A 25,648-nucleotide genomic window follows, 5' to 3' on the forward strand; every position below is an offset into this window, starting at 1 on the left:
GGGGGGGAGTCGTATGGCAGGTGAACAAACTCCCGTATCAGCTCCTTGAGATCTGGCAGGAAGCACTTTCCTAGCGCACTTACTTACAAAGTTACTTTGCGATAATTGGGTACACAGAGTCTGTCATCGTCTTAAGTGCATTTAACGTGCTTTGGGGAGAGGACACTACACCGCACTTGTTTATGCGTGTAACAAAATCTTAATGTACAAGAGGGACGCGGCTGACACTTTCTATTATAAGAGCCTTTCCCCTGTCAAATGGAAGGATGGGCTCATGCTAATGAATGTAATTACACTAATAAGCAGCCAATTCTCTGATACCAAGACAAGCAATACGGCACTAGCTAATCCCCCCCACACACTCCTTTCCATCTTGCAGTTTCATTAGATGAGATATTAAAGGCCTTAAGATCACACAATGAATCCATCGCTGACACCTGTGACTGACTGCAGAGAGCCCATATCACTAATAGCCATTTTATTCAAACAGAGATAATGCAAGATGACATCCTCCGCCGTGCAGGCAGAATACCTAATCACCTGTTCTCAGATGAAGTAAGTTGTCAGGAAGCGAGTTACTTCAGCTTAGCGTCTATCGGCAGTAAATGTGTGTCAAAGTAGTCGATGATGGCTGCGGAGAGAGTGGGATTCAGATTGATTCTAATTAAGTGTGATATTGGCTGTCTTGTGGCTCCACACGGGAGCCTGTTTTCATCTATAATAAGCAGCCCACATATGGGACAGAGGCTCCTGCTATTTGAAGTTAATCCCTCCCGTTGCCTTCTATAGCTGACGCAAAAGGTCAGAGACGGAGACAGACCTTTGAATATAAGATCTATATCATAATATCAATACAGCCCGTCATAATCTAATTCCAAGATATTATTCATAATAAGATTTTAGTGATGGCTTAAAATTAAACAACTGGAAAATCTGTGAGGAGGAGAGTGACTGGGCTACAGCTTTTCCTTCTTTAAGAAGGATTAATTAAACAGCTTGGGAAGCTATACAGCCAGCAGCTGGTTAGCTTAGCACAAAGACTGGAAATGGGGGTAAACAGGTAGCCTGGCTCTATCAGAACCTAAGAACATCCACCTACAGGCACCACTTAAGTTAACTAATAAACACGCTGAATCTAGGTTGTTTTATCCGTACAAGAAACAAATGGTAATAAAGAAAAATGGTGGTTTTATGGGGGTTTGTGAGACGCACTATTTCTTGTCCGGATGCAGTGACTTCCTAGGATCTACCTTGGCAACCTCACAGTGACTCCAGTAAGTGACAGCGTCCAGACAAGTAATAGTGTTCAACACCCCATAAATCCACACATTGTAATTTTCACTCCACTGCTTTTGAAAGCAAAACACATAAATTTCCCCCTCGCAACAAATGTCCCTGATCAAGACTCCTCGCCACAGACCGCTCCAGTGCTGCTCAATCATCATCAGCACACGTCTGTGGTGGCACTCAAAGCCCCGAGGACACGTCGATGTACTCACCCCCTGCTCGTCCAGCTTGAGTAGCTGCTCCGGGACCTTGGGGGAGTTGAGGGACAGCCGCAGACACTGGATATTAATCTCAGGGATGACGTACTCGAGCACCTCTTTCAGCGGCAGGCCGCGGGCCGTCCCGTGTCTCGCAGTGGATGGAATGGCATCCTCCAGGATGGCTCCACGGAGTGTGGTCAGCTGGAAGAAAAAAAAGACAGACGGTGAGGTTTCATCCAGTTAAGCCAAGTGTCTTACGAGGTCTTGATGTCCCCTCGTAGAATGTGTTGAGGTCAGTGTGTGCGCTGTTTCCATGCTGGTCAACGTGTGATTGTATTCATTTGGATCTCATTAAGCCGTTGTATTTTATTTCAATGTGTTGGAAGCCAAAACCAGGCTCATATGCTAGCTGCTGTGTGAGCCAGCAATAATATCCTTTTATGTTGTGCCATATTATTCAGGGCAATGGCTCCATTACGACTCCATTGGAAGGCATTAGGAACTCACATTCTAAATAATTAAGACAAGCTAACAGCGCACTAGATGTTAAGCGGTATTTCACTAGTAAGATCATTAATGTTCCAGTAAACGTTGACCCGAACAGCTTCAGAACACCCACTCTGTGACCCTGTGTTGTTGTTTGGAGCATCACAGACACAGTTTCGCCCATAAATCACATTTCCACGCGAATGTCAGCAGTCAGTGGCTGTCCGACAGAGAGGCTTTTTTTCCGAAAAGCAGATCACTTAAGAGACTTGGAGAGGGAAGGGCGAGTGAGAGTGGTGCAGAGAGGCGGCGAGCGACCGGGGCTAAATGATAGGAGTACACGGCAAATAGAGGCTCCAGCGGTTGGGGAGTTTAAGCATGGTCTGCGTGCTACTTGCAGGGCCACTGTGACCCAGATACATTGTTTTACATTGGGAGTGGTGCTTTACACCAAGAACAGTGCTGGATATCAGTGACATTTCCTTGCCTGACACATCTGTCACACCTGAATTATTCAGCGGATGCGACCACCTTGCATCCAATCTAGGAGAGGTTTCTGTACCGCCAGGGACTGTGCAGCTCACGGCTGTGGTTGAATCCCGTTGCGTCGAGATGGAGAGCCAGGGTGATCACGCTGACTCCGATAGACGGCAATCAACGTTTGCATGAACGGCCAACTGAGTCACAACTGGCACAGAATCACATTAGGGTGCAAGGAGCAGATTTAGGAGCGAGGAGAAGCCTCCTCTTGTTTTCAGGAGTACTGAAGCATTCCTGCGCTGCTTGATCAAGCCCTGATCTGAGAGAACTCCACATTAAAACACAAAAAACATCCTAAATCACGATCTAGCTCGTAGTCAATTCTTTAATTGGGCGATAGTAAAATCGGTTAACTCCTACCGAGCACCGCTAATAGTTCCGACGCTGACTGGAGACAACAAGTGGTGCAGCACAAGTGTGCTTCGGTGCATCATAGTTACCTGACTGGTTCTGAAGGTGACTCGGTAGTTGTGCTGCATTCCATCTTTCTCCTTCCCGTCGTCCAGCCGCTCCCTGCGGACGCTGACCGCCACAGGGCCCAGATTGTCATCGACCCCGAAGTAGTTTTGATGCTCTGTGGGGGGGGAGGGGTCGAGCAAGAAAGATGTGAATGAAAAACACACCTTCACAAATATGAACAACCTCTAGTTCCAAGAGATCTTTGAGAATGAGGAATTATAATCTTTTTCAAATCTGTTAAAATCACTGCTTCTGCTTTGACAGAACATCCTTTTATGTTACTAAGCCAATATATATTCTTTTATTTATTTGCGTATAAAAAAACCCCTCTGTGTGGTTTGGCCATGGACGAGCTGAGACACTGATTACAGAGAGCAGCAGGGGGTCCAGTGGAAATAGATTCACTTTGGATTAGAGGCTGGTGTGTAGTGGGATTAAAAAAAGCAAAACAAACAAATAAAAATAGAGCTCTGGGCAGTTTGACCTGCGCTGACCCGTCACTGACCCAGATACTCCTCACAATGTCGCGCCTCTCACCATATAAAAACTATTCTTACAGCATGACAGTAAAGTATCATTTTAGGCATGCTTTTTGTTTATGATGATTCAGTATCAAATATGAATTTGGGAAAAATAAGAACGTTTTAGATTATTCATTTCCCCCCCACCCACACAAACCTGTATAATGCCGACACTGAACAGCAGAGAACAACATTTATGGAGCCACACCTGCTACTGTACGGAGGAGCAGGCTTAACAAACCATGCTAAAAATAAGGGTTGCATCACTCAAGGTAATTTCTGCTTTTTGTTTTCATGCTTTCATTCGATAACTGACTGCGCGGAGAGGAGGGTTATGTGGGGAGAGACAGACAGGGCAAAGTTTCCTGGCTTCGTTTAAACCCAGCGGTTACATGGTATGTGCCCTAAACCACCAGGCCACCAGGATGTCCCCTCAGTTCAGGCTCAGAGTATTTGTGTCCTTCAGGGGAATGTAAGCAGAACCCTTTTTTGACGTTTACAGGCCAGACAAATCATTTAAAAATTGAACATTTTAGGTTCTTTTCTGGCAAGGCTTCAAGAATAGCTACTAATTGATGTGTTGACATAAAGTACAGTATTCAATTGGAAATTCATTATAACTGCCTAAATAAGGCAGTCAGAATACAGTTACTTAATGAGAACATCGCAAAGATATGGTGTCATTGCGAAACATTATCTTTAGTGTTAGTCCGAAAAGGGTCTGTGTGTGCGTTATGTATGTGCGAGTGTGTGTTTAGGACATGGACAAGAGCTGAGCTTTGCACACAAAAAGCGATGCCTTGCACAAACAGCCCCTAATCCGGGCTAAAGCCGCGGAGAAAGACCTGGATTCAGCAGACGACAAAAGGAAAAAACCTCCACAGGGACTCACAGCACTCACATTCCTGCAGAAGTTTTCACACTGCCTCCACGCTGCGTAGAGCATGCGATGTAAATACGCCGATTCTCGTCGCTGTGGCATTAATGTCGGGGCAAACGCATATCGGCGTGAGTAATAAAGGAAGTGTACGAAGGCAGTGCGGGGCTAACCGCCTGAGGAATGCGAGGCTCGTCAGGGACAGGCAAGTGAGGGGAAATGCTCTGTGAGGCATAAGGTCAGATGATGGTATGAGGCCCTGTGGCCTCTGTACGAGAGACACCGGGCATCAGAATGCCAACGGCACAGCGAGGGAGACTTGTAGAGGAAAGCTTTTTGTCAACACACTTCTATAACATGTCACCCTTACTCATCACATGGCGTTGACAATTTGCCAAAGGTTGCTGAATGGATGACATTGATTGTCATGTCAAATAATGCCTCTTTCCCATCTTCCTGTCACTCCACACTGAAGAAATGCCTTCAAATTCTTCAATCTGTATGTTCTCACCTTTTTACATTCACGGCTCTAAAACTATATTTCAGGTCAGATATCTCCCTATAAGGCACGGGTCACATAACTGTGCCTTTATATATATATATATATATTGTGTGTAACAAGTTATGGCCCGAGGGTGTGGATGAAACATTGTGTCCATTAGTGCAGCCTGGGGAGAAACACTCCTGTTGCTAAGGGAAGGAGGGCTTTAGGCAATCAATGGGATCAATTTTCAGCCCAGGTTGATAAAAGCCTGCCCTAAAGTGGTGACATGTTTGTGTGAGTGTGTGCCTTTTTCTGTTTTTCTGTGTGTGCGCGTTTAATCTGTATGTTCTGAAGCAGAGGTGACGACAGACCCGTCTCTCTGATACAACACCTCATGAAAAAAGGGGCAAAAGCTACGTCCACATCCTGTGAAAATCTTCTGTAAAAGCCATAACGTCATAACGAAACTGACAGCAACGCGGAGCATTTCACATATACATTGGCCTGCCACCGAGAGGTTAAAAGCATACCACAACCACACTGGGGGACGCGGTAGGTGAGGCAACGTTTCACGGTAAATGATTATCAGAGTGAACTCCACAGTACAATAAAAGACACTGTAAGCAGAGCAGCTCTGTAATGGTCTCGTTAACCGGAGACACTGAGCCTCTAACAAAGAGAGTATCTTTTTTTGGAGAAGGTCAGGCATCTCTCGGTGTTAAAGGTGAAGCAGCTGTTTTTCTGGGGAGGCTCAAGAACGGGTAACTCAATCTGCTGAGAGCAGCGGACAGAGTCGCACAGACAGTGGGGAGAAACAGACGTGTGTATAATGCGATGATGGGTCGGGGGTTCGCGTGGCATTCTCAGCATCAGTCACATAGGTGTTTTAATGAGGGGACCCGTGGCATAGTTTTACTGACCCTAAAAGTTTTAGGGGAGGGGTCCTCACACCCCTGTGGCCTCCACAGTGAACAGCTGCAACGCACACCCTCTCGCTTCCCATATGACTAATCACAGCCACTCCGCGGGGTTCAGGGCAATATCACAGGGAGGACATGACTGCTCCTCTCCCGAGGAAGTGAGACACACACACACACACCCTCAACACAAGCCTGCTATTGTTCTGGCCCTCATTTCATCTGGTCTTACAAAAATAAGTTGGCTGTCAAGATATCTGACCCAGTGAGCCGAGGCTGTTCCATTTGGGAACTTTCTTGTTTCAAGGAAATAGAATTAGCCTGGAACGTTTAATAATCCTCACATCCTGTTAAATCTCGGTAAACTCAAACATAACACATCATTATCATCACCGTAAGCGTTCCTTACCTCTCCCATAGAAGTACTTGTGGTAGTAGTATGCTCCGAGGTCGATGTGCTCAATGATGTAGCGTTTGACCTTCTCCCTGTGGATAGGCTGGTTTTCTCGAGGCACCTCCAGTACAGAGACTCCGGCATTGGTGCAGTGGGAGGATAAAGAGGATTCAAAAGAGCAGCTCTCTGACAAACCACTGTAGTTGGCACTGTTGGCTCTGGAGAGGGAGATCCTCCTCTCGCCCTCGCCGCCGATCTCGTTGCGGAAGTGTGGACAGCCGAGCACTAAGCTGTTGCTCTTCCCGTCCCCTTCGTCGGTGTCCAGGTTCTCCTTGGGGTTCAAGTCCTCTCTGCTGCCGAGTGGAGACTCGAACATGGGGGTGTTTCCACTGCTACATCCTGCTGCTCCGCCGTCGGGGCACCCTGCTCCGGGTCCAGCCAGTGCTCCGCCTCCGGGCACCTGTGGTGATCCGGGCCCTCTGGCTGAGGCGGCTGAAGCACCGGTGGTGGTGTTCTTCCTCTGGTTCAGGGTAGCTCTGCTTGCCACTGCCTCGCTGATGTTGAAAAGAACACTTTGGACGTCATAGTGCGCAAAGCATTTTTGGAAGCTGAGCGGCCGCCGGTCGTCCTCTATTGAGAGCCGCAAGGCGTCACTCTCACTCTTTACGGTCCGGAGTTTCCGGAACAGAGACGTTTCGGATGATTCCGATTTAAGGCGCCTCATGAAGGACCGCTCCGGCTCCCGGCTGTAAATGAGAGAGTTGTCTACGTAGTCGTAGCCCGGAATGTGGACTATCTCGCCCCTGGCGATCTGGGCCGCTGTCTGCAGGCTGGGGGAGAGGGAGGCATCGCAGCGCAACAACTCGGGGAAACCCATGGGCGGTATGCTCCGGTGGTCCAGAGTGTCCACTCGGTAGCCTCTGAGCATGGTGAAGAAGCCGTCTCCAGTCAGGCCCTGGCGGTCAATGGAGGACGTGCTGCCGTATTCGCGGTGCAGCGCGGCCCCGGTGTTTGGATTAACGGCATTCTGGTCCATGATGTCCTCAGAGTCAATATCACTGATGGTAACATCGCTGTTGCTGCGCTGGCGGATCGGATGTAGGCCCTTCAGCGGGGAGTGGCTGAGGAGGTCACTCAGTGTGTATTTGTCAGAGTAGTCTACCTCCAGACACACAGACTCGTCTTGCTCCAGTATGTCCACAGTATGTTCCTGCTGGCCGTTTTGAAATACAGGTATGACACTCTGATAGTTCGGCGGAGGCCGTCCGTCCCATCCGTCATTCCTTGGTGGCCAGTCTGTCACCCTGGCCCTGACTCCCATTTTAGGCATGGCTGGATTACCATTTGTCTTCCCTGCGCCTTCGGCTTTCCCCTGCATGTTGGGGGCTGGCGGTCCCATGCTACCATTCAGGGCTTTGAGTTTCCTGTTGAATAGCTCCTCTGACTGCATTGCTCTGGAGTATTCTTCTGGGCCTCCCACAATTCCCACGAGGTTTGATTTGTTATCCGTCACAGGGCTCAAAATACTCATATCCTGCTGGTGGACTCCTTGAAGAGCAGACTTCCCTTCTTCATTACATCATGTGATTCGCTCACTGCCGAGCAGAGGCAGAGCCTCTTTCCTGAGTCAAAGAAGCAGCCGTCGTCATAACTCACAGAAGGCGGCTGGCACGACGATCAACACACAGCATTTGGATGTCAAGGACAAGTGTCTGAGGGGCGCTGAGGCACAGCGGCGTGGAGTCTTTTCTCACAGCGTGCCGCCAACGCAGAGCGACAGCTGGAAGAGTTTGATCTGTGGCACAGAAAGGAAAACACAGAAGAGAATGTTAGCACACGGCGAGAGGGTCAGAACATTGTAACGGAGGCATTTTTTTTGAAAACATAGGGAAAAGCAATTTGTGTTCCTCAAAATGACCCTAAACGCAGCACATTCAGTTCAGCTATAAAGATGATCACACTGCTGCTTACCTAAATTGCCTGTACCCTGTTATCTTGTAATAAACTCCAACTGAGGGTTATATAGGGCTGCATTAGTTTTAGAACAAATGCAGAGTATATCATCGAATACGGCTAATTAGTGTAGTCGAGAGAAGCTGGTGCCATTATGGGTTTATAACAAGATAGATGCACATCTTTGCTGGTGCTTCCAGCCAATGCCTAACAGATGGCGGTGAAGCAAATTACAGCAACAAGAGGCAGATGTTCAGCTAAATGTTCACATGTACTAATATCTGATCCAACCGCTCGCAGCACCATCAAGCTGCAAATTATACAGGGGGGATAGTTTTGAATATTCAACGGCAACACCACAACGCCTTTTAAATCTGATGTAGTCAGTTAGGAGGGAAATGAACAAGAACCCAATGAGGTAAACTGACTGACAAATAAAAATGTGTTTCATGTAATATAATACACACAATAGCCACAAACTCACTGAAATATGACGTGGGAGTCCACTCCACTACCGCAACTACAGAAAAGAAAGATTGCTAGTTCTTTTCCCCTTCTTCAGTTTTGTTCAACTGGGGAAATAATAAAACAGACAAAAGGCTGACACCAGCAGTTTTTATTCATTAACCTGAACATCCGAGGACAGAGCGAAAACATCGGTTGGCTTGTCCTTGAAAAGCCGATTCGTTCCCTCTTGGGTATTTCAGATGTCGGATACACATTGTGCTGCAAACTCACGCGGTTTCCATTTTTATCCGTAATGTCTCTGTATATCAGCCGTGTGTAGACTTTTGGTAAACGCCGGGTTGGTCACATATCCTCGTTCTAACTGCGGTAAAAACGCTTTTGACATGGGCAATGCAATACAGACGCTAACAAACAAAGACTGTGCCGTATGCTGTCGCTGAAAGCAAAGAGCAACTCCTCTTCCATCAATCCCATCCAAAGCTATTAGGTATGTTGTAGGGTCCAGTGGGGGGGAAGTGACTGAGGTGTTACACTGGAACGGATTCATCTCCTCAAAAGCTGACTTCCACATGAAAGATCACACCACACCATGTCACAATAGAGACTACAAGTCTTCCTACATTGACCTTAAAGCTTTTCTCGTGTTCTTTGGGGCTGGTGGTGTGCCTCCTTCCTCCTCCTACTGCAATCACGTGAAAACCCCATGAGTTAGCGAACGAACCCTCCACTTCACAGAGGCACTGGATTGCCAGTTATTTCTTTTTGCTTCAGTGGAGATGAGAATCCCTGTTAAAGCTATTGCCGTTGTGAGGTTTCACTCTAAAACGTGATGGGCAAAGTCGGGCACCGGCGTCCCGAGCTTTGCTTCAGCTCCATATACGATGTATTCTGTTCCCAGACAACTGTTTACATTTCTCAACTATTGATAAGGAGGAGGGTAAACTATTTTGGGATGAAAATGTGGGTCACATCAAGATTAGCTACAGGCCAGACTCGACCAAATACACTGGGGATGACTCCGAAACATTGTAATAATAAAGTGTGCGCTTCAGCCCGGGCCAGATACAGGTTAATGCGTGCATGACCCAAATGTGTATGAATAGATTGATAATAATACCTCCTCCATTACATGTACTGCCAAACTACCCACAATCCTCTCTCTCTCTCTCTCCCATCGCGGACTGGTCTGGTTATGAACACGGCTTCAGTCACAAGCCAGAATCTGTAGTGCCACTGTGTTTAAAGACAAGGCTTAGAGAGGACAGCAAGATGTTGTGTTGTGTCATGTGAATGCATAATGTAGCGGCATGTTCTGGGAAATATGTTCGTCCCTTAGAACTGGCGGATGATAAATAATGGATTATCTGTCGGGTTGTAGCGGAGTTAACAATGCCAAAGCAAAGCCTCATTTTCTATGCAGACAACAGCCGAGTCGGAAAAAAAAGGCTCAAGTGGCAGATTTGGGTATGACGTTGGTTTTGGTTTTATTATTTCAACATAAAGCAATAATCATATGTGAAAGTTACAAATGTGAATTGTCCCAGGCAATATTTGGTAAAAACCATTACTGATATGGTCTAATTTCTGAATATTAAATGTATACCAATGTGTTGGTGTAAGCAGGGACCAATGATGTCTGAAGAATTATCACTATATGAAGTGTAAACGTGTAGATCTGGTGTATTTGGTAATAAGGAGACTCGTTTCAGAATTATTTGTGAATCTTATTTCTTGAATTGACAAGAAAAAAAGGGAATTGTGAGCTCCGTTTGTTGAATTCACTAAATATCCATCACCATCATCTATAGTCCCTTTCACATATGCAGCCTATCCCTGAAATATTCAGGAACATTTCCTGCATGAGCTCATGTGGGACTGGGAGCCGCCATCAATATTCAGGCAGAACTGCCAATTTCCCACCTCGCGACATTTGAGAGAAAATGTTGGTATGGCTGAGTTGCGACTGAAAGCAGTAACATTGCACAGAAGCACCTAAAGGGTTAAGTCGGTCTGACGAAAGACGCAAACAAATCAAACCAATCGCACCAATCACAAGACTCCGCTGATGACATATTTAAATCTGCGACTTGTTTATGGCTGAGAATTTCCGCCAATGTTTTCGTGGGTGAAAACATTGGCGGTTTATTAGTCGATTGGCGGATTGACTAATAAACAGCAGTTTTCCCTACTAATATAAGACTTGAGCATTACTCAGTATTCACACATTGCAATTTTTTGCAAAAGTCCATTTTATTTATTGTTTTTATTGTGGTTTTATTTAATTTATGTTTTATTTATTTAGAATATTAAAAAAAAAAAATGTCACATTGCATTTCTAAAGTCTGAATATCTTATTAATAAATGTCCATTGCTCTTTGAAAGGGTGTCGGGTTCTTGGATTATTGTGCCTTTATATTAGCAGTGCCATAAAATGGTCTTAAAATGACAATATGTTGTTTATGGCGGTTATTGTGAAAGCTTACGTACACTTTGCCCCGCCTTCTTCTACTTCGGTTGAGTTTTATGGCAGTTGACATCCAGAAATGTAGCATAACCGTCATCTGGACCGTCCCTCGCCCTATTCCGGTATTGCCAGTGTGTGTGTGAAAAGACGCAAGACGGATATGTTCCTGAATGTAGGAACGCCTACACCAGCCGTGCCCGAGTATCGCGGTAGTTTACCAAGAACTATGCCTGAAAGAAGCTTATGTCAACTAAAATCCATCTCAGGTCTCTTTCCCTGTCACCACAGAGCGGAGAGGTGACTATACGGAGGTCTGCTGACCACCAGCACCAAATGTCACTTCACACTCACAATTAGAGCTGGTGACAGCAAAATGTGCCACCTGTGCAAACAGCTTCATCAATGGGGACACTCCGACAGAGGCTTTGACGGATGACTGAGAACAAGACGAACAAAGAAGCCGACATACTGTAATCTCCATGCATGACAACAAAACAGCATGAATGAGTTTTCACAGGAGTCTGTGTCGAGCAGCAAAACAACAATAAAACAAACAATCAAAGCTCAACGTTTACAATCACTTAGGAGAAAACAGGATCACGTTAGAGGAAAATCAGAACAAAAGGACAAACATTAAGCAATAAAAATAAAATACATCACCAGTGTTATATAGCGTCCTAGTTTCACCTCCAAACTCTTTCCAACTAGTTGTGAATTCATAGTAAAAAAACAAAAAACAGAAACAGGCGACTAGTCTGTTTATGTTCATACTGTCTCGCCTCTCCTCTCCTCAGGGTCAGCTAAGGGTTAGCGGGCCTGTATTTGACGTTGGGAGCAGGACAGGATAAACCAGTGAACATGGTGGTCTGTGTTTCCCTTTCCTGCCTCCTATTAGCTACTTTCACTGCGACAGTGATTAATGAACACAGTGGTACCATGTCTCATTTCACATCTATCCCCCCTCGCCCAGACTAATAGAGAGAGCCACAGGCTACTTGGTCAGCAGAATCCATGTTCTTTGTGACCTGAAGGAGGCTGTTTTCTGTCCTTGCCTTTGTGGCTGTGTGTGTGGCTGTGTGTGTGTGTGTGTGTGCGTGTTTGCGAGGGAGGCAGCAGATGGAGGGTGGGCGGTCTGCTTTGCTAACAGCCCTTTATTACTGGAGTAATGCATCGCCATTATGGCTGTTTAAGACACATGGCCTGGTGAACGGGGGGGGGGGGGGGAAGGGGACAGCGAAGGAGAGACGGGGAGAGAAAAGAGGCCTAATTACAGTAATGAACTCATTCTCCGTCTCTGATGTTGGAAGAGTCCGTCTTTCATCTCGGTCCATCCAGAGAGGAGCGGTCCAGCGGTTCTGCCAGGTCTTAAAATAATCCTCTGACATTGCGGCCTGATTAAAAGGCCCGGCAGATATTAATACGCTGTCAGAAAAAGTGCACACGTCCTAAGTTTAATGGTCCAATGTATCACCGATATTTCATTCACCCGAACAGGACACACACGGCATGGTGTCAGCCAACTCTGACGGACTGACTTCTCATTAGTCACTTCTACAACTCCTACACAACTGTCGCTTGTGGAGAGGAAGTCCCTCTGAACAAAACCTTGGAATGTCTTTTTGTCCGATCGGATTGATCAAACTGGGTCTTAAGGCCCATCGGGAAATACGGCGACATGAGCGAAGAGTGAATTTATGTAAATTGAGTCACAATGCAAAGATGTTCCAGCAAAACAGCAGCGCATATTTTAAAGCTGAAGTTCAATTTTATGCCGGTTGGGAAAACACATTTCTTGCACATTATTCAGCTTAATCCACTCAGAGCTGACAGCACTTAAGGAAATTAGGCACACACTGTATGCTCGAAAAAGCAGCGCCATGTCATAAGCCCTTTAAAAGATATTCTGAAGAGGAACGCCTAATCCTCCGCGCGCCTGATTTGTTGACAACGCGGCCCATTTCAGGTAGCAGTGACGCTCTGAAAAAACCAAACCTGTCACCTTACCTAAGGTTACGAGTCAAAACGTCTTGCGCGCAACGATGTAGCAGAGGTTTGGCAAATTGTGTGTCGAAATTGCACAAAAAGTCACCCGGATGTCACAATTACGCAAGCAAAATATCAAGATTTGCATACGTTTGGACATCAAAAGGCACAATTTAGCGGTATGTTTCTGCCCGTATACCCATTGTGCATGATTACAGAATATTATAACAACATTTGAGCCCTGCTTTTATACTTTCTTGAATTTTCACACTCAAAAATATCCTCCCCAGTGTCCAGCCTATTACACCTCGGGTCACACATGTTTATTTAGCCCCTACCTAAGATGCTGGGCCACTCTGATCCCTGGGGCTGAACACAGACCTGTGATTATAGCCAATTATCCTTAATAAAGCCCGGGGGTAATTGAGCCATATTAATGCTCCTCTGTTCCTGCGAGCAGGAAGTAGTAGCTGGCCTCGGCCTCGACCTCCGGAGCTGAAGCCAAGCTGCGATGCAGTCATCCTCTCCTCCCGCAGCCAAATTGGGGGTGCAAATGTAGGTTAGAGGCCAAGATGATTACACCAATTTTCCACCTCATGGACTTCATCATATAGTGAGTCAGGCGGCATTGCTATGTGAAGCAAAATCCCTCTCGGTGCATTCACGACCCCCCCGTTTATTTTGGTTCCTTGTTACCTGCCTTCTACGGTTTAGTGTTGACAAGCTGCAGCCAGTCAAACATTTGGATGTGTCACACCGCGTTCATCGTCAACACAGAGGAAGGGAAAAAATCCAAGCGGAAAGCAGACACACCTGAAGGCACGTTGCTTATGCTTCGCTGCCCCGCCGATTGATAGCTCAATGAACTCACAGTAAAAACAATGAATCACATTCCATGTCGCGTCACACTCAAATACGATCAAATTCACGACGAATGCGGGTTTTAGGGCTCCGTCCTCCAAGGAGCTGCTCTTTTTTCAACAATGTGGGAGCTCTGTGTTCAATCCTCTATTTAGAGCAGCTGTTGCAACCTTGCGGTGGGAGTTGGAGGGGAGTGCGCAACGGTTTTTGGGGCAGGAACGATATTAAATTCATCACACTTTCAGTCGGGGGAAGGAGGGGTGGACTGCAACCAGACACGGGCATCTACAATCTGATGGAAAAACACTCGCGTTTCTGCTTCACTGGAGCGATTCTCTACCGTAACGGGGTTAAGGCAAGGGAGGATGTAAGGCTGAGGAGAGAAGTGAAAATGGTGAAGTGGGAAGGAGGAGAAAAAAACAAAAAGAAGAAGAATGGGAGTTTTGCCAAACCTTGCTCAAAAGAGATTTGTGCCATTAAACCACAGAACCAATTAATTGGGCGATGTTATCCTTGAGAGTTCATTACTGGGGCCTGGGAAACCGGTCATGCCATCTTCCCCAAGTGCCTCCAGAACCAGAAAGGACACTTGTTAAGAATGTGTGTGTGTGTGTGTGTGTGTGTGTGTGTCACTATGGACCAAAGAAAACCAAATGCACCATTCAACATCTCCCTCTTTCATCTCCTGCTCGTACCATTCAACCTCACAGCGGGGAGGTATCTCCCACCAGCTGACCCTCAAATTAGCACCGATGCTGAAGCCATGCCATTAATGGCCGAACCCTCCCCTTCCCGTACGTGGCGCTACCTTCCTATATCTGAGCCGGTAAGAACCCAATCATCTCTTATTGTGGCCCAGACCACCAACCGAAAAACACCCCGATGTGCCCATATTGCCTGCAGGGAGTAATACTGAGATTTTAATGGCCAGTGTGAATGGAGGGTCACACCCTCAGTGGGAGGGAAGGAAACCAATGAAATGAGTTCCAGCCAGCTGCCTTATCGAGCCCTGATATGTGGAAAATAACAGCAAACCAAATCCAGCCGAGCTATCCTTTACAAATACTCACATGGGTGAGAACTTAACAACCACAGATGCCAACATTTATTTAGGTTAAGTGGACTTGGATAAGTAATAAGCTATAGAATTAAAAATAATACTTTTGCAATTTAAAAATCACATTTGGCATGTTCTCAAAAGCTCTGGGTGTGACTGGAGGTCTGTCCCTGCCAGCGAGAGGGTATGTTTGGCATTTTGTTGAGACATGAAGCCAGAAATGCTGAACATTTGAATGAGTAGATGCACAAGATGCAGCTAAAACTTGAAGCTTATGTTACCGGAGGAGAGGATTCAGGACTGGTCCCGGTACTGTTTTACAGTGACAAAAAGCAGATGAGGAGCTAGTTTGTTTGTTCCCTCAACCAAACAAGGGGACAGAGTGGAGAGATCACTCTTCTTTCTTTTTTTTTTTTTTAATTAACAAAAGAGGAGGGGAATGTGTGTCAGCCGTTTTGATGATGTGCCAAAATGAGTTTCCCATATGATCAAAAGCCTTCTCCTAACCGTGTTGTTCAAAAGGCAAGAAAGCCAAGAAAGAGCAGATCAGATAATTGCAAGTTTCTGTTCATGTTGAACAGTCATGGACATTACCAGTACATTACCAGTACTTACCAGCAACATGAAACTTGAACTTGCCTCGAAAGTTTTCATCTTGAATAGTTGGTCCATTTACCTAGTTTAGAAATAATACAAATAACGGCTTAACAAGGAACATGCGCCCTAAAGCTGACACCTAAAATGTGGAACTGATCCCATGACTTTATTAAAGCACTTGGAGATGCTTTGAAACAGAGTGTCTGGAGGCCGACACACGCACGCACGCACGCACACTACAGTTTGTCCCTCTGAGCTAAAAGAAAAAAGCTTCATAACCACTGACCATTCAGACATTATCCACAAAAACACACACACAGCTGAGCTCATACCAACACGACATTGGACCAAGAGAATACAGAAAATACTGCAAAGGAGAAGAGTGTGTGAGCACATACGAGTGTGTGAGTACGAGTGTGCGCTTGCAACAAGAGAGATTCGGCAGGAGACGATTAGAGGCTTTCTGTTTACATCACAGCGCACACAGACCTCAGTTGACCCAACAGCAGAAGAACAATCAGCAGAAGGGATTTAAAAAAAAAAAAAAAAAAAAAAGGAGGTCAGACAGCACAGAGTAAACATGCAACCTCATCATCGGGGCCTCACAATGCACTGTGGGAAATGCCCAAATTCCCTCATGCCCCAGGTGCTCAGACTTCTGGAAAACACAGCCGTTATCAAACAAGCACTGCAGTGTATCCAGGACTCTATCCCTCTGGCATGAGCGCTACTTCAAAAGACAGACTCTTTATACTCTGTCTGCATTTTCATCTTTATGAAAACTCAAGCAAAAAAAATAAATAAGAGTTTCACTTCTGGTTTGAGGAGACTAGATAGGAATTTCTGCGAAAAAGGAAGTTGCCTCATATAGCAGAAACAAGACTTCCATTTTAGAGTAGAAACATTGAGCAGCTTTCCTCAGATATGAGACAGCTGGACTATAGAGATGCAGCCATCCTCTGATAACCCGCTGCTGTGGTTACACAGCTAACCCGAGGTCACTGCCCTCCAACAGCCATCTCGCCACACCTCATCTGTCAACAGTTGTGCGCTCACGTGTGAAATCAAACAAAAGATAGCAGTCCTCTTCCCCCGCAGACTTTGCATTTACGGTTATTTCTAGTCGTTGCCTTATCGCGGAGGCGGCTTACGTGAGCATTAGTCTGTTTTGAGTGCACCCTTGAGTGTGCTCCGCTTCGTGCTCAGCAGTAGCTCCATCTGGAATGTCGAAAATCGGCGGGGTCACCCATGATCCGACTCCCATTTGACTTGGTTCAGGGAACAGTAAGTATTTACCCAACAGAAACTGCAAATGATAGATTTCATTTCCTGGACGCATTCAGATCGCATAATGTCTACCATATGCTTTACGGACAAAGAAAAAGGGGGTCTGCCAGTGGAGAGCGGTTTGAGACACCATGTGAACTAGAAGGAGGTAAAATAATTGTAAATCCAATTATGTTTATACTTCTCCACGCAACTGGAAGACACATTCACCTGTTTATCTGGAAACATAAGTTTTAAAAAAGGAACCGATTGTATTGTGAAGCACCGCAGCGAGTAAAGGGTTCAAACGCAACATTTTTGCTTCTAAAACAATCAGCGTGTCAGCAGTGTTTTGGCAAGCTATATGCTCGGTAAATATACAATACAGATGTTCTTAGAGTGCTTTGGGAGACCTGACTCTTAGCTAACTAAGCGGGTACTTCATTCATCGAGTCATTTGTGGCAGTATTTCTAGTGAAAACACAAGATACACTTTATGCATCAGCTCAACCGTTTCTAAATTCCAATGTCAGATAAAGCATGGAGATGACAGCCGTTGATAAAAGTAAAAATGACCACTGCAGCAGCTCTGGAATGACGACCCCTTCATGCCAAGATTAACACAATTACGACCAGCAGTCCATCAAGTGGGAGCTTAACCACAGTGATGATAGTTTCAAATAATCACGTTAACATGGTGTAGAGCCGAGCTATGCGGCAAAGTTACGTTTTGAAAAGAAGAGAGCCCTTTTGTTCTTGAGTTGGCGTGAAGCACTTATTAAAAAAAAACCAGCACAATGGTGGTAGTGCTGGCTGTGTGTAGGTAGTGCGGGAGCGAGGCAGGCCTCCTCCCGGCTCCGCTGAAAATAGGAGTCTCCTACCATGTCGCCCTGCCAGCTGGCAATCTGCCCGGCGCCTGCCAGGCAGCACACTGCCATTGTCCTTTAGTTGTTTCAGGGTGATCTGAGAATTAAAATAGAGAGGACAACAGACTTTTCCTGTTTATTCGCATTAGAAGGAAGAACAAGCGCCGCGGCATAAAGAGAGCCGCGCAGAGAGTCCCTGCTCCGATTCAAAATTAATGAATGCTGGCTAATATGACTAATGGCATAGTATGTGGTTGGAAATCACGGAGCACTTAGTTGTTTGTCAGGTACCATGATGCATCGACCAGCATTAGCATCACACGTGCATAGCTTTAGATGGCAGTCCCATGGCCTCTTCGGGTCTCGCAGACCAAAGCTCCTGTACGTTCCCAACAGAAGGAGGCCGTGTTTGTTCTTGGCCGCTCCAGTGGAGCCCCACAAACAGAGAGCACGGCGCTGTGGCCCTTCTCCAAAAGGAACCATCTGTCCCACCCCGAACTTGGCCCAGCCGCACCGGCCCTCACTGCTACGGTGGGACAGAGCGGGGAGGCGCAGGGTTGATGTGGCCCAGCAGGCCTCCAGAATAAACCACCACCTATTTCCATCAGCACACATCCCCCCTTCTGCCGCTTCCCAGCAGCCTGCTGCTTTTACCCGGCAACCTCCATACCAATGACAGCCTGTCAGCAGAGTGCACTCTCTCAGGGTGAGGGGAGAAAGAAAACAAGGGGAGGAGGTGAGAAAAGCGCTCTCCTCTTGCAAAAGGGGAAGCTGTTAAAACAAGTTGAGAGGGAGTTCGGATCGAAAGCTCTGGGAAACGTCCGTGCTGCCGCTCCTCTGCCGAGGTCAGTGAGAGTCCACGTCGTCACATTATCGCCGGGAAACGGTGCAGCAGAGGAGGCAAGTAGGTAAGATGTGCGACACTGTCGAGATCGAGAGCCGAGACACTAAGGCACAAACACATTCGCACACGTCATTCGGGGAAGCGGAATTTTTAAGCGCTGACCGGCGGAGGCGACCCTCAGAGCGGGTCGATGCCGTGGAGCAACCCTTCCTTTTTCCAGTCCCCTCAGCGGTGCTCATTTTCTTTTCAAAAGTTTGTCTTTCACACAGAAATCTGGGGCGAGACGGGACAATTTTGGACTCCTAGGGCAGCAGCTGTAGGTTTAGTCAACCGGAAGATGCGAGGGGTTGGGAGGACAGGAGTTAGCACAGATACACAGATGAATCACCGGTTCATTCACCTCGCAAGAACTTTGTCCGCCACAGACATGCACTCACAAATTCCTCCTGTGATATGGCCCACAGGCTAGACCTCTCAAACACACCAATGTCTAAAAACACGACTCTCCTTGCTTTATACAACGCCTATTCTGCACATAAATGTAAAACTGATGCATTATTTAGCCTTTACGTGTCTTCCCAAGAGGCTATGACACGAAAACCAACATCAGGCATCAACCGCTGCCATGCTTACCTGATTAAGAGAGTCCTTTTTCATCAGAGCCATAAATCCTAATGGCAGAGGACTCAAAGCCCAGTGAGCTACTGTGTAATGAGCCCACTGTGGAGATGCTATCCAAGTGCATTAAATCCATCAGCCACTTGTTGAGAGAAATCCACCACACTTCACAGCACAAAGCCCTCTGAAAGAAAACAACAGCGACCCGGCCTTCTGCTCCTTTACCCAACAACTAGATTGGTGAGAAAACAGAGAGAAGTAGAAGAAGAAAATGAAAGAAAGAGTAAAATAAGCACAGGTCTGGCGGCCATCGGGCAGTCACTCTAGTGAAATGCATACAGCTGCCCCCTTAATGCACACGACCCTCTCCCTCCCCCTGTGACAAAGCCACCAACTGAATGAATGGGACTGCAACATTAGCATATGTAAAGGAAAGTAGGTGGCTGTGCCGGGTGGGGGGTAGACTCTTGGGTGTTGTGTCAGGGAAGGGGTGGGCCGTGACATTCAGTTTCTCTGGCTGACAGGAAGGACAAGAAAAGAAAGGGGGGTGGGTGGGGGGCTATTGTTCCCGGGAAAAGATGCCCAGGTCAAGCCTGTGACCTTCCAAGTTTCTCGCAAAAGGCTGACATTTGGAGCGACGGGAGACGGAGGAATCCACTTATCCGCCCTCTGTCCTATGAACTACAGCTCGGCACGAGGGTCTGTCCGTCGGACAAACAAAGACGGCAACCACGACCACCTTAACCACACTGAGATAAGAGGAGACGGACACAACCAGAGAGGGAAATTGCACTTCTTTCAGAACTGATAATCCCTCCAGCCCCATGCCATATGCTGAGCCTGCAATACCTTCAGCAGAGGACAGAGCAACAGACAGCAGGGAGGGAGGGGAGAGGCTGCAACGGTCATAAGAGCAAGGAAGAAAAAATGTATTTTAAAAAGAGGAGCGCTCTCTGGTGCTTCACTGCTGAAGAACTAGCAGCAACAAAGAGCGACGGTAGCTTTTATCAGAAGATGTGAGGCAACGCATCAAAGACCACGGCTGACAGAAAGATGACCGCTAAAACATCGTGTTACTTCTGCGCCCGCATGGCGGGAAATAATAAGTAAGAGGCCTATCTAAATGTCACAACTCGCAATGTAAAGGCCTGGAGAAGAGGAAGCAAACGTAACAAAAAGAAATCAGGAGAACTTATTAAAAAAAACATTCGATTACATATACAGACTTTTGAGTCGTGGTTCCCTCTCATGCAAGCGCAAGTCAGCTGGCCGTGAGCAGTAGTCTCTGTGGTGCATTCAAATTCAACAAGACGTCAGCCGTCATTAAGTGACCAGTTGCCGTTTGTTGGCGCTCGCTGTTTGAGGTCAGATTGGAGCGTCGTGGCCCCGACATGGAGTAAGTGAAGGAGACTTGTGACTTGAGGGTTTATGGTGGAATTATGTGAGCCGGAAGAGGGGAAACTTGGGTGTTGGAGGCTAATAAAACAAACAACCACTGAGGCACCTCTGAGCAAGGCACTCCTAACTACTGCATGGCCAATGTTAAAAGCTACACTTGTGCGTTGCAATAACTAGGTATGAATGTGTGCGAGTGCTAAATAAAGAACTACTCTGGAGAGGTAAATGACTTTTGATGATAGATTTCTCTTGTATGGTGCAACATGGGAGCGTAATTGGGAAAAACACTAAAACAGTGACGACTGCTTTGCTCGGCCTGTTTCTGGTTGGAGGTAAGAGCGTGTTAATGGCAGGAAATGACAGACTTTAATCGAGCTGAGTGAATGGCAGCAAGTACAGGTCTTTGTGCCGCATTGGGCTTTGATCTAGCCTCTGCAGGCAGGTTCTCAGCTTTGATTCCAGTGGTGGGGCAGGAAAGGGTTTTATTTGAAGAGTGGGAAGCCCCAGGAGGTAACACTTAAGAGTTCTTGTCACTGCGTCCCAGCAAACAGACAGAACTATTCAACAGCCTACACACATGTGCGGCGGGGCCTGTGGAGAAGCACACAATCCCACAAAACGCTGGTCGTTTGCACATGGACGTCCGGGTCTGATGGGCAATTTACATACCAAGGGGTAGTCATTACGCAAACGGATACACATGCTGAACGGCCTACGTTCACAAACACTGAATAAACATCTTTCACAGCTCATCTTTCAAATGCCGTGCAGAGTTTTGACCGACTTAACACATTATGATTGTCATCTAACGCAATACGATTAAGAAATGGGGATATTTAGCCAGATGCAAAGATTTTACAAACTTTTCTCAAGAACTTTGAGACAAATCTCAGCTTTTTGATTGAGATGGGTATGGAGCATTTAGCCGTGTACATAATGTTTAAAGGAATAGTTTGACATTTTGGAAAATATGATAATTTGCTTTCTTGCCAAGAAGATTGAGCCGTCTTTCATGAGTGAGAGACGATAGACCAGGCATGTGATGCAGTTGCTGTCCGGTATTTTTAGTCCTGCTGATAACGGCGGGTTTCTTCTTAGTAATGCAGAGTGGGAGAGGAGCTGTTTAGGGAAATGGCCTGTTCCTCCTGCAGAGAGGAAGGGAGGAAAGGCAGCTGGCAGGTAACAGGCAGACACCACCCCATCACTGAATGTCACTTCTCTCCTCTCTCTCTCTCTCCACCTTCTCTCCTCAGTGTATCTGTTGTCTGAATTCATTAGAGAGCAGGAGGCTGAGCTGCCCCCCATTGCAAACCCCCCCCCCCCCCACCATGCCACTCCATCTCCACCACAGAGGAAGAGCGCGCGCGGGAAGGGGGTAGTGGGCACACGAGGTGAGGGGGTGAAGAGTAAACAGCGGCTTCGCATCCCTCCGTGTTGTTGCTAGGCAACTTTTCTGGCACATGACAGCCTTGAGTGACAGCAGACCTTCCCTTCGCAACAAAGATGGAAAGTTGAGGGAGGGAAAGGAGAGGGGCAGAGAGCAGCGGAGAGATGAGTGTTTAAAGCAATATGAAGCAACATTATGAAAAATTTGGACAAATTATAAAGTCCATGAAAATGGAAGATGATCTCAGAGCAGTCGTTGACAATCTCGGGTTCGAGACCCACCAGGGATAAAGATCTAAGGCATCACGACATAAAAATCTATTTGTATTATTCAAATCAAACGTGGTTACTACGTATCGCAAGATGAAAGTAGTGATGGAGGACAGCGCATCGATTCAAGGGAATGCAAGCCTAAAAAGTTGGGGCCGGAGTTTCAAAAACACAGCGCTTTCGAAAACATTCCGTCCAAACAACTTTATCTTGCTTCGTACCCGATAAAGAAAACTTAATTTCTGTTGCTGTGATCCCACTGCGGGGCGGACTAACGGATTAATTCTTTCAACACCACAACAGTGCCACCGGCCCATTGAGGATATCTTCAGCAAGTCGAGTGCTTATCCGAGTCTTGTTTATTATTCGGCAGCTCTCTTTCATTACCTACGAGCGTACGATTAGGATCTGTCACAAACTCCGGAGGCAGAGCACCAGCTTTACCACCACAACCTGCAAACTATACTTTGGGCAAAAGGTTGGTAGACACCAACAGAACAACACAGATGACATCCAGCTTCATCCATAGGGCACATAAGGAGGTTGTTTTTTTTGACGATTGCAGGGGCTAAAATTAGCAAGTGAATGATAATCACTGGCTGCTTTTTTTTTTTTCTTTTACTGGAAGTTTGGCAAAGGAGAGTGCGCTGGATGCCAGATCAGGGGTGCTGCTGTACGGACGTCAAGAAGCAAAAGGAAAGTTGACACCGGGTACCATATTGTTATCAGCAGTGGAAAGCAACACGACGGTTACATTCGTAGAGGAATCAAACTGTTTACATACTGTAGGTGCGGCTTGTGAGAGGCAACAAAGACGGACCGTATTCAGACACCAAAATAACAACAACAACAAGATCGAGCTATTTTCTTTCCCCCAAAGTGAAGTCCGTGGCCATCTGGAGCACATGTTCCACTGCAGCAACTTCCTCCGGTAATTAATGAAGTCCTCCAAAGGGAACAGTCTGATTAAGTGAAAACTCTTCTTATTCTCCACAGGCCTTGTATACTGGCGCTCAGAGAGAGAGAGAGACAGAGAGAAACGACTCAGACAGAATTCCCGAGAACTAGGCGGCCCTGGTTTGTCATGCAGCTGGCATCTCTTTTATGGAGTCACTTTTCAAAAGCTTTTCTCCCCCTACAAGTGGCATCAAAAACATCTGTTCCCGGAGCAAGCCACCCACATGAGAGATCGGCTCCGGTCCTGGCAGGATGGCCCGCAGATGTAGGCTACAACCAAACATGCAAATGTACATGCAAAACCTCAGACAGCCCACATTGGGACAGTTCAGACAACATGCCAAAAAGCCACAAAGGAGAGAGAGGAGGGGAAAAGACAAATAGAGGCAGGAAGAGATATGGACTGAAACATGACACAAAAGAAGAATGCAGGGAGGGAGAAAACCTGAACAAGAGATGATTACAGTGGAGGAAGAGGAGTACAATGACTAGTAATTCTGAGCCGGTGTGGCCATGTTGAAGGACGCACAGTGGTGCTTTAAATCCCAGGCAGAAGACCGATTTGACCGTTCGTGGAGATGCCTGATGAAGTATCGGTAGCACAGCTGTATTTAGGCTGCAGTGTCCAGGGCGTGCAAGATGCCTTAAATGTGCACTCTTGCTGGCACTCAGAGCAGCGCAAAACACTGTGCATCATTAAGGGAGGTGTGCTTAAGTGCTGTCCGCGGCCCTGTAAAGCGACTGCTGGCGAGGGGAGAGCAGCGAGAGAGTGGGAGGCAATGGGAAATGGTCCGAGTTATTTCCATTCCCTCAGCCCGTTTATGGAAACATTATTGGCGCAAGGTTCTGTTCTCACGGAGAAGGAAAACATTCAGGAAGCGAGGGTGCGTGAGCGACAGTAGAAAGTGAAGGAGGTAGAGGAGGAGAGAAAAAGGAGGAGGGACTGCAGAAATGCTGTTTTTAGCTGTTTTCTCTGGAAGAGACCGTGCTCCCTGTGTGTGCTTCATTGTGTGGTTCTCCCTCTGGCAAAGGCCACAAAAGCCTCCATTTATCTGTCCCGAGCATCTCGCCTTATTGAGGAAAGCCTCTGAAAAGGCGGGCGGCCATCACATGTGCCAGGGTGACATGGCTTTCCAATTCTTAACACTTTAGTCTCAGCACCACACACACAGTCTCCAGCCGGAGTGAGGGATTACTGCCGCCGACAAAAAAAGAAATAGTACATCTGTTCTCTATATTTGCATTTCTTTGGTCGACTCACAATGCGCCACTTGACTCGGTGGAAAGCGAACATTCTCAGTCAGCCGTGAGAAACCCACCCCATCAATGAGGGCCTTTTTTTCCACCCTTTGGGTTCTTTAGCCGGGGTAACGGCACATCACGAGGAGCAGCTTGCACAAAAATGCAATCTGTCAACTTGGAGGCAGCCGGGGGGGGGGCGGTTTTATTCATGATTCGCCCTCATCAGTTTCTATTTACTCAGTGTTCTTGGGAGTAGAAAGGGGGGACCGAGTGCAATTCTAGGACATCGCAATGTGCGCTATTCAGCGATCCACAGCTCTAATTGCAGAGCGAGGGGGAATTTTCGACATCTCTAGCATTGAGGCACGACAGCTGCAGCTGGCATGGCATGCGGTGGGTGTGTTTAAGGGAGGTGTGGCGGCCGAAAGGGTGTCAGAGACTAACCCCCCACCGAGAGCCACCCACACGCGCGCACCAAAGCATAACAAGCATAACACACACGCACGCACGCACGCACGCACGCTCGCACGCACGCACGCACGCACGCACGCTCGCACAATAACGTTAATGACATACCAAAGCGTCAGGGGGAAACACCGCGCTCTAAAATTTGGTTTCCTCTCTAATGCCGCTCAGCAGCACATCCTTGATCTCACTGATTTAAAGATAAATAATAATAATACAAAGCATACACTACATACACATTTCATATTCCTCCAGTCAACTGAACACTAACATCTGCTAGGAAATATCTGCGTACACACGAACATAAACTGTAACCTTTAAAAAGGTGTGTAGACAGTAGGATCATTTTGTTGCCTCCACATCTTCACATTCCCACCTCGTTACTCCACCATCTTACCATCCCCCCTTCTTGAATGCTAAATGGGGGGGGGATGGGGGGGGGGGGGAGTGTCCAGGGAGATTCATCAGTGCTGATGAATTCATTCCTTCCACCAGAAGCCAAGTGCACTGATCCGACGTGACATGAGGGCCCCCCAGTGATCGAGTGACCTCTGACCTCTAGAACTGATCGAGGCCAACGATCTGATGAGTCGCTCTTATGATGGGGGTGTGATAGATGAAAAACAAATGTCCCCGGTCATAAAGAGTGTGGCTGTATTGCATCCTGCAGCGTTTCCTCAGAGACCACGAAGGTGAATTCGCATGGAAGTACATTGTCATTAATATTTATGCGATTCAGAAAGGCGTAAAAAAAAAAAAAAAAGAGCATCTTTGAACGTGCTCCTACC

General features: G+C 46.9%; 1 protein-coding gene across 4 annotated transcripts in view; it reads right to left on the minus strand.

The window, feature by feature from the left end:
* The window catches only part of LOC116378497 (signal-induced proliferation-associated 1-like protein 2), a 74,443-nt gene that overhangs the window by 39,559 nt on the left and 9,236 nt on the right, over window positions 1-25,648 (minus strand). For all 4 annotated transcript variants that reach the window (XM_031840396.1, XM_031840389.1, XM_031840407.1 and 1 more), the window contains exons 2-4: window positions 6,181-7,960; window positions 2,954-3,087; window positions 1,500-1,688 (exon numbers count right to left, since the gene is read on the minus strand). In XM_031840396.1, coding sequence (XP_031696256.1) covers window positions 1,500-1,688; window positions 2,954-3,087; window positions 6,181-7,696 — 1,839 coding nt within the window. In that variant the 5' untranslated portion in view covers window positions 7,697-7,960. The remainder of the gene's footprint in view (window positions 1-1,499; window positions 1,689-2,953; window positions 3,088-6,180; window positions 7,961-25,648) is intronic.

The sequence above is a fragment of the Anarrhichthys ocellatus genome, unplaced genomic scaffold (genome assembly GCF_004355925.1).
Source record: "Anarrhichthys ocellatus isolate YVR2014 unplaced genomic scaffold, GSC_Weel_1.0 scaffold3, whole genome shotgun sequence".
Classification (NCBI taxonomy): domain Eukaryota; kingdom Metazoa; phylum Chordata; class Actinopteri; order Perciformes; family Anarhichadidae; genus Anarrhichthys; species Anarrhichthys ocellatus.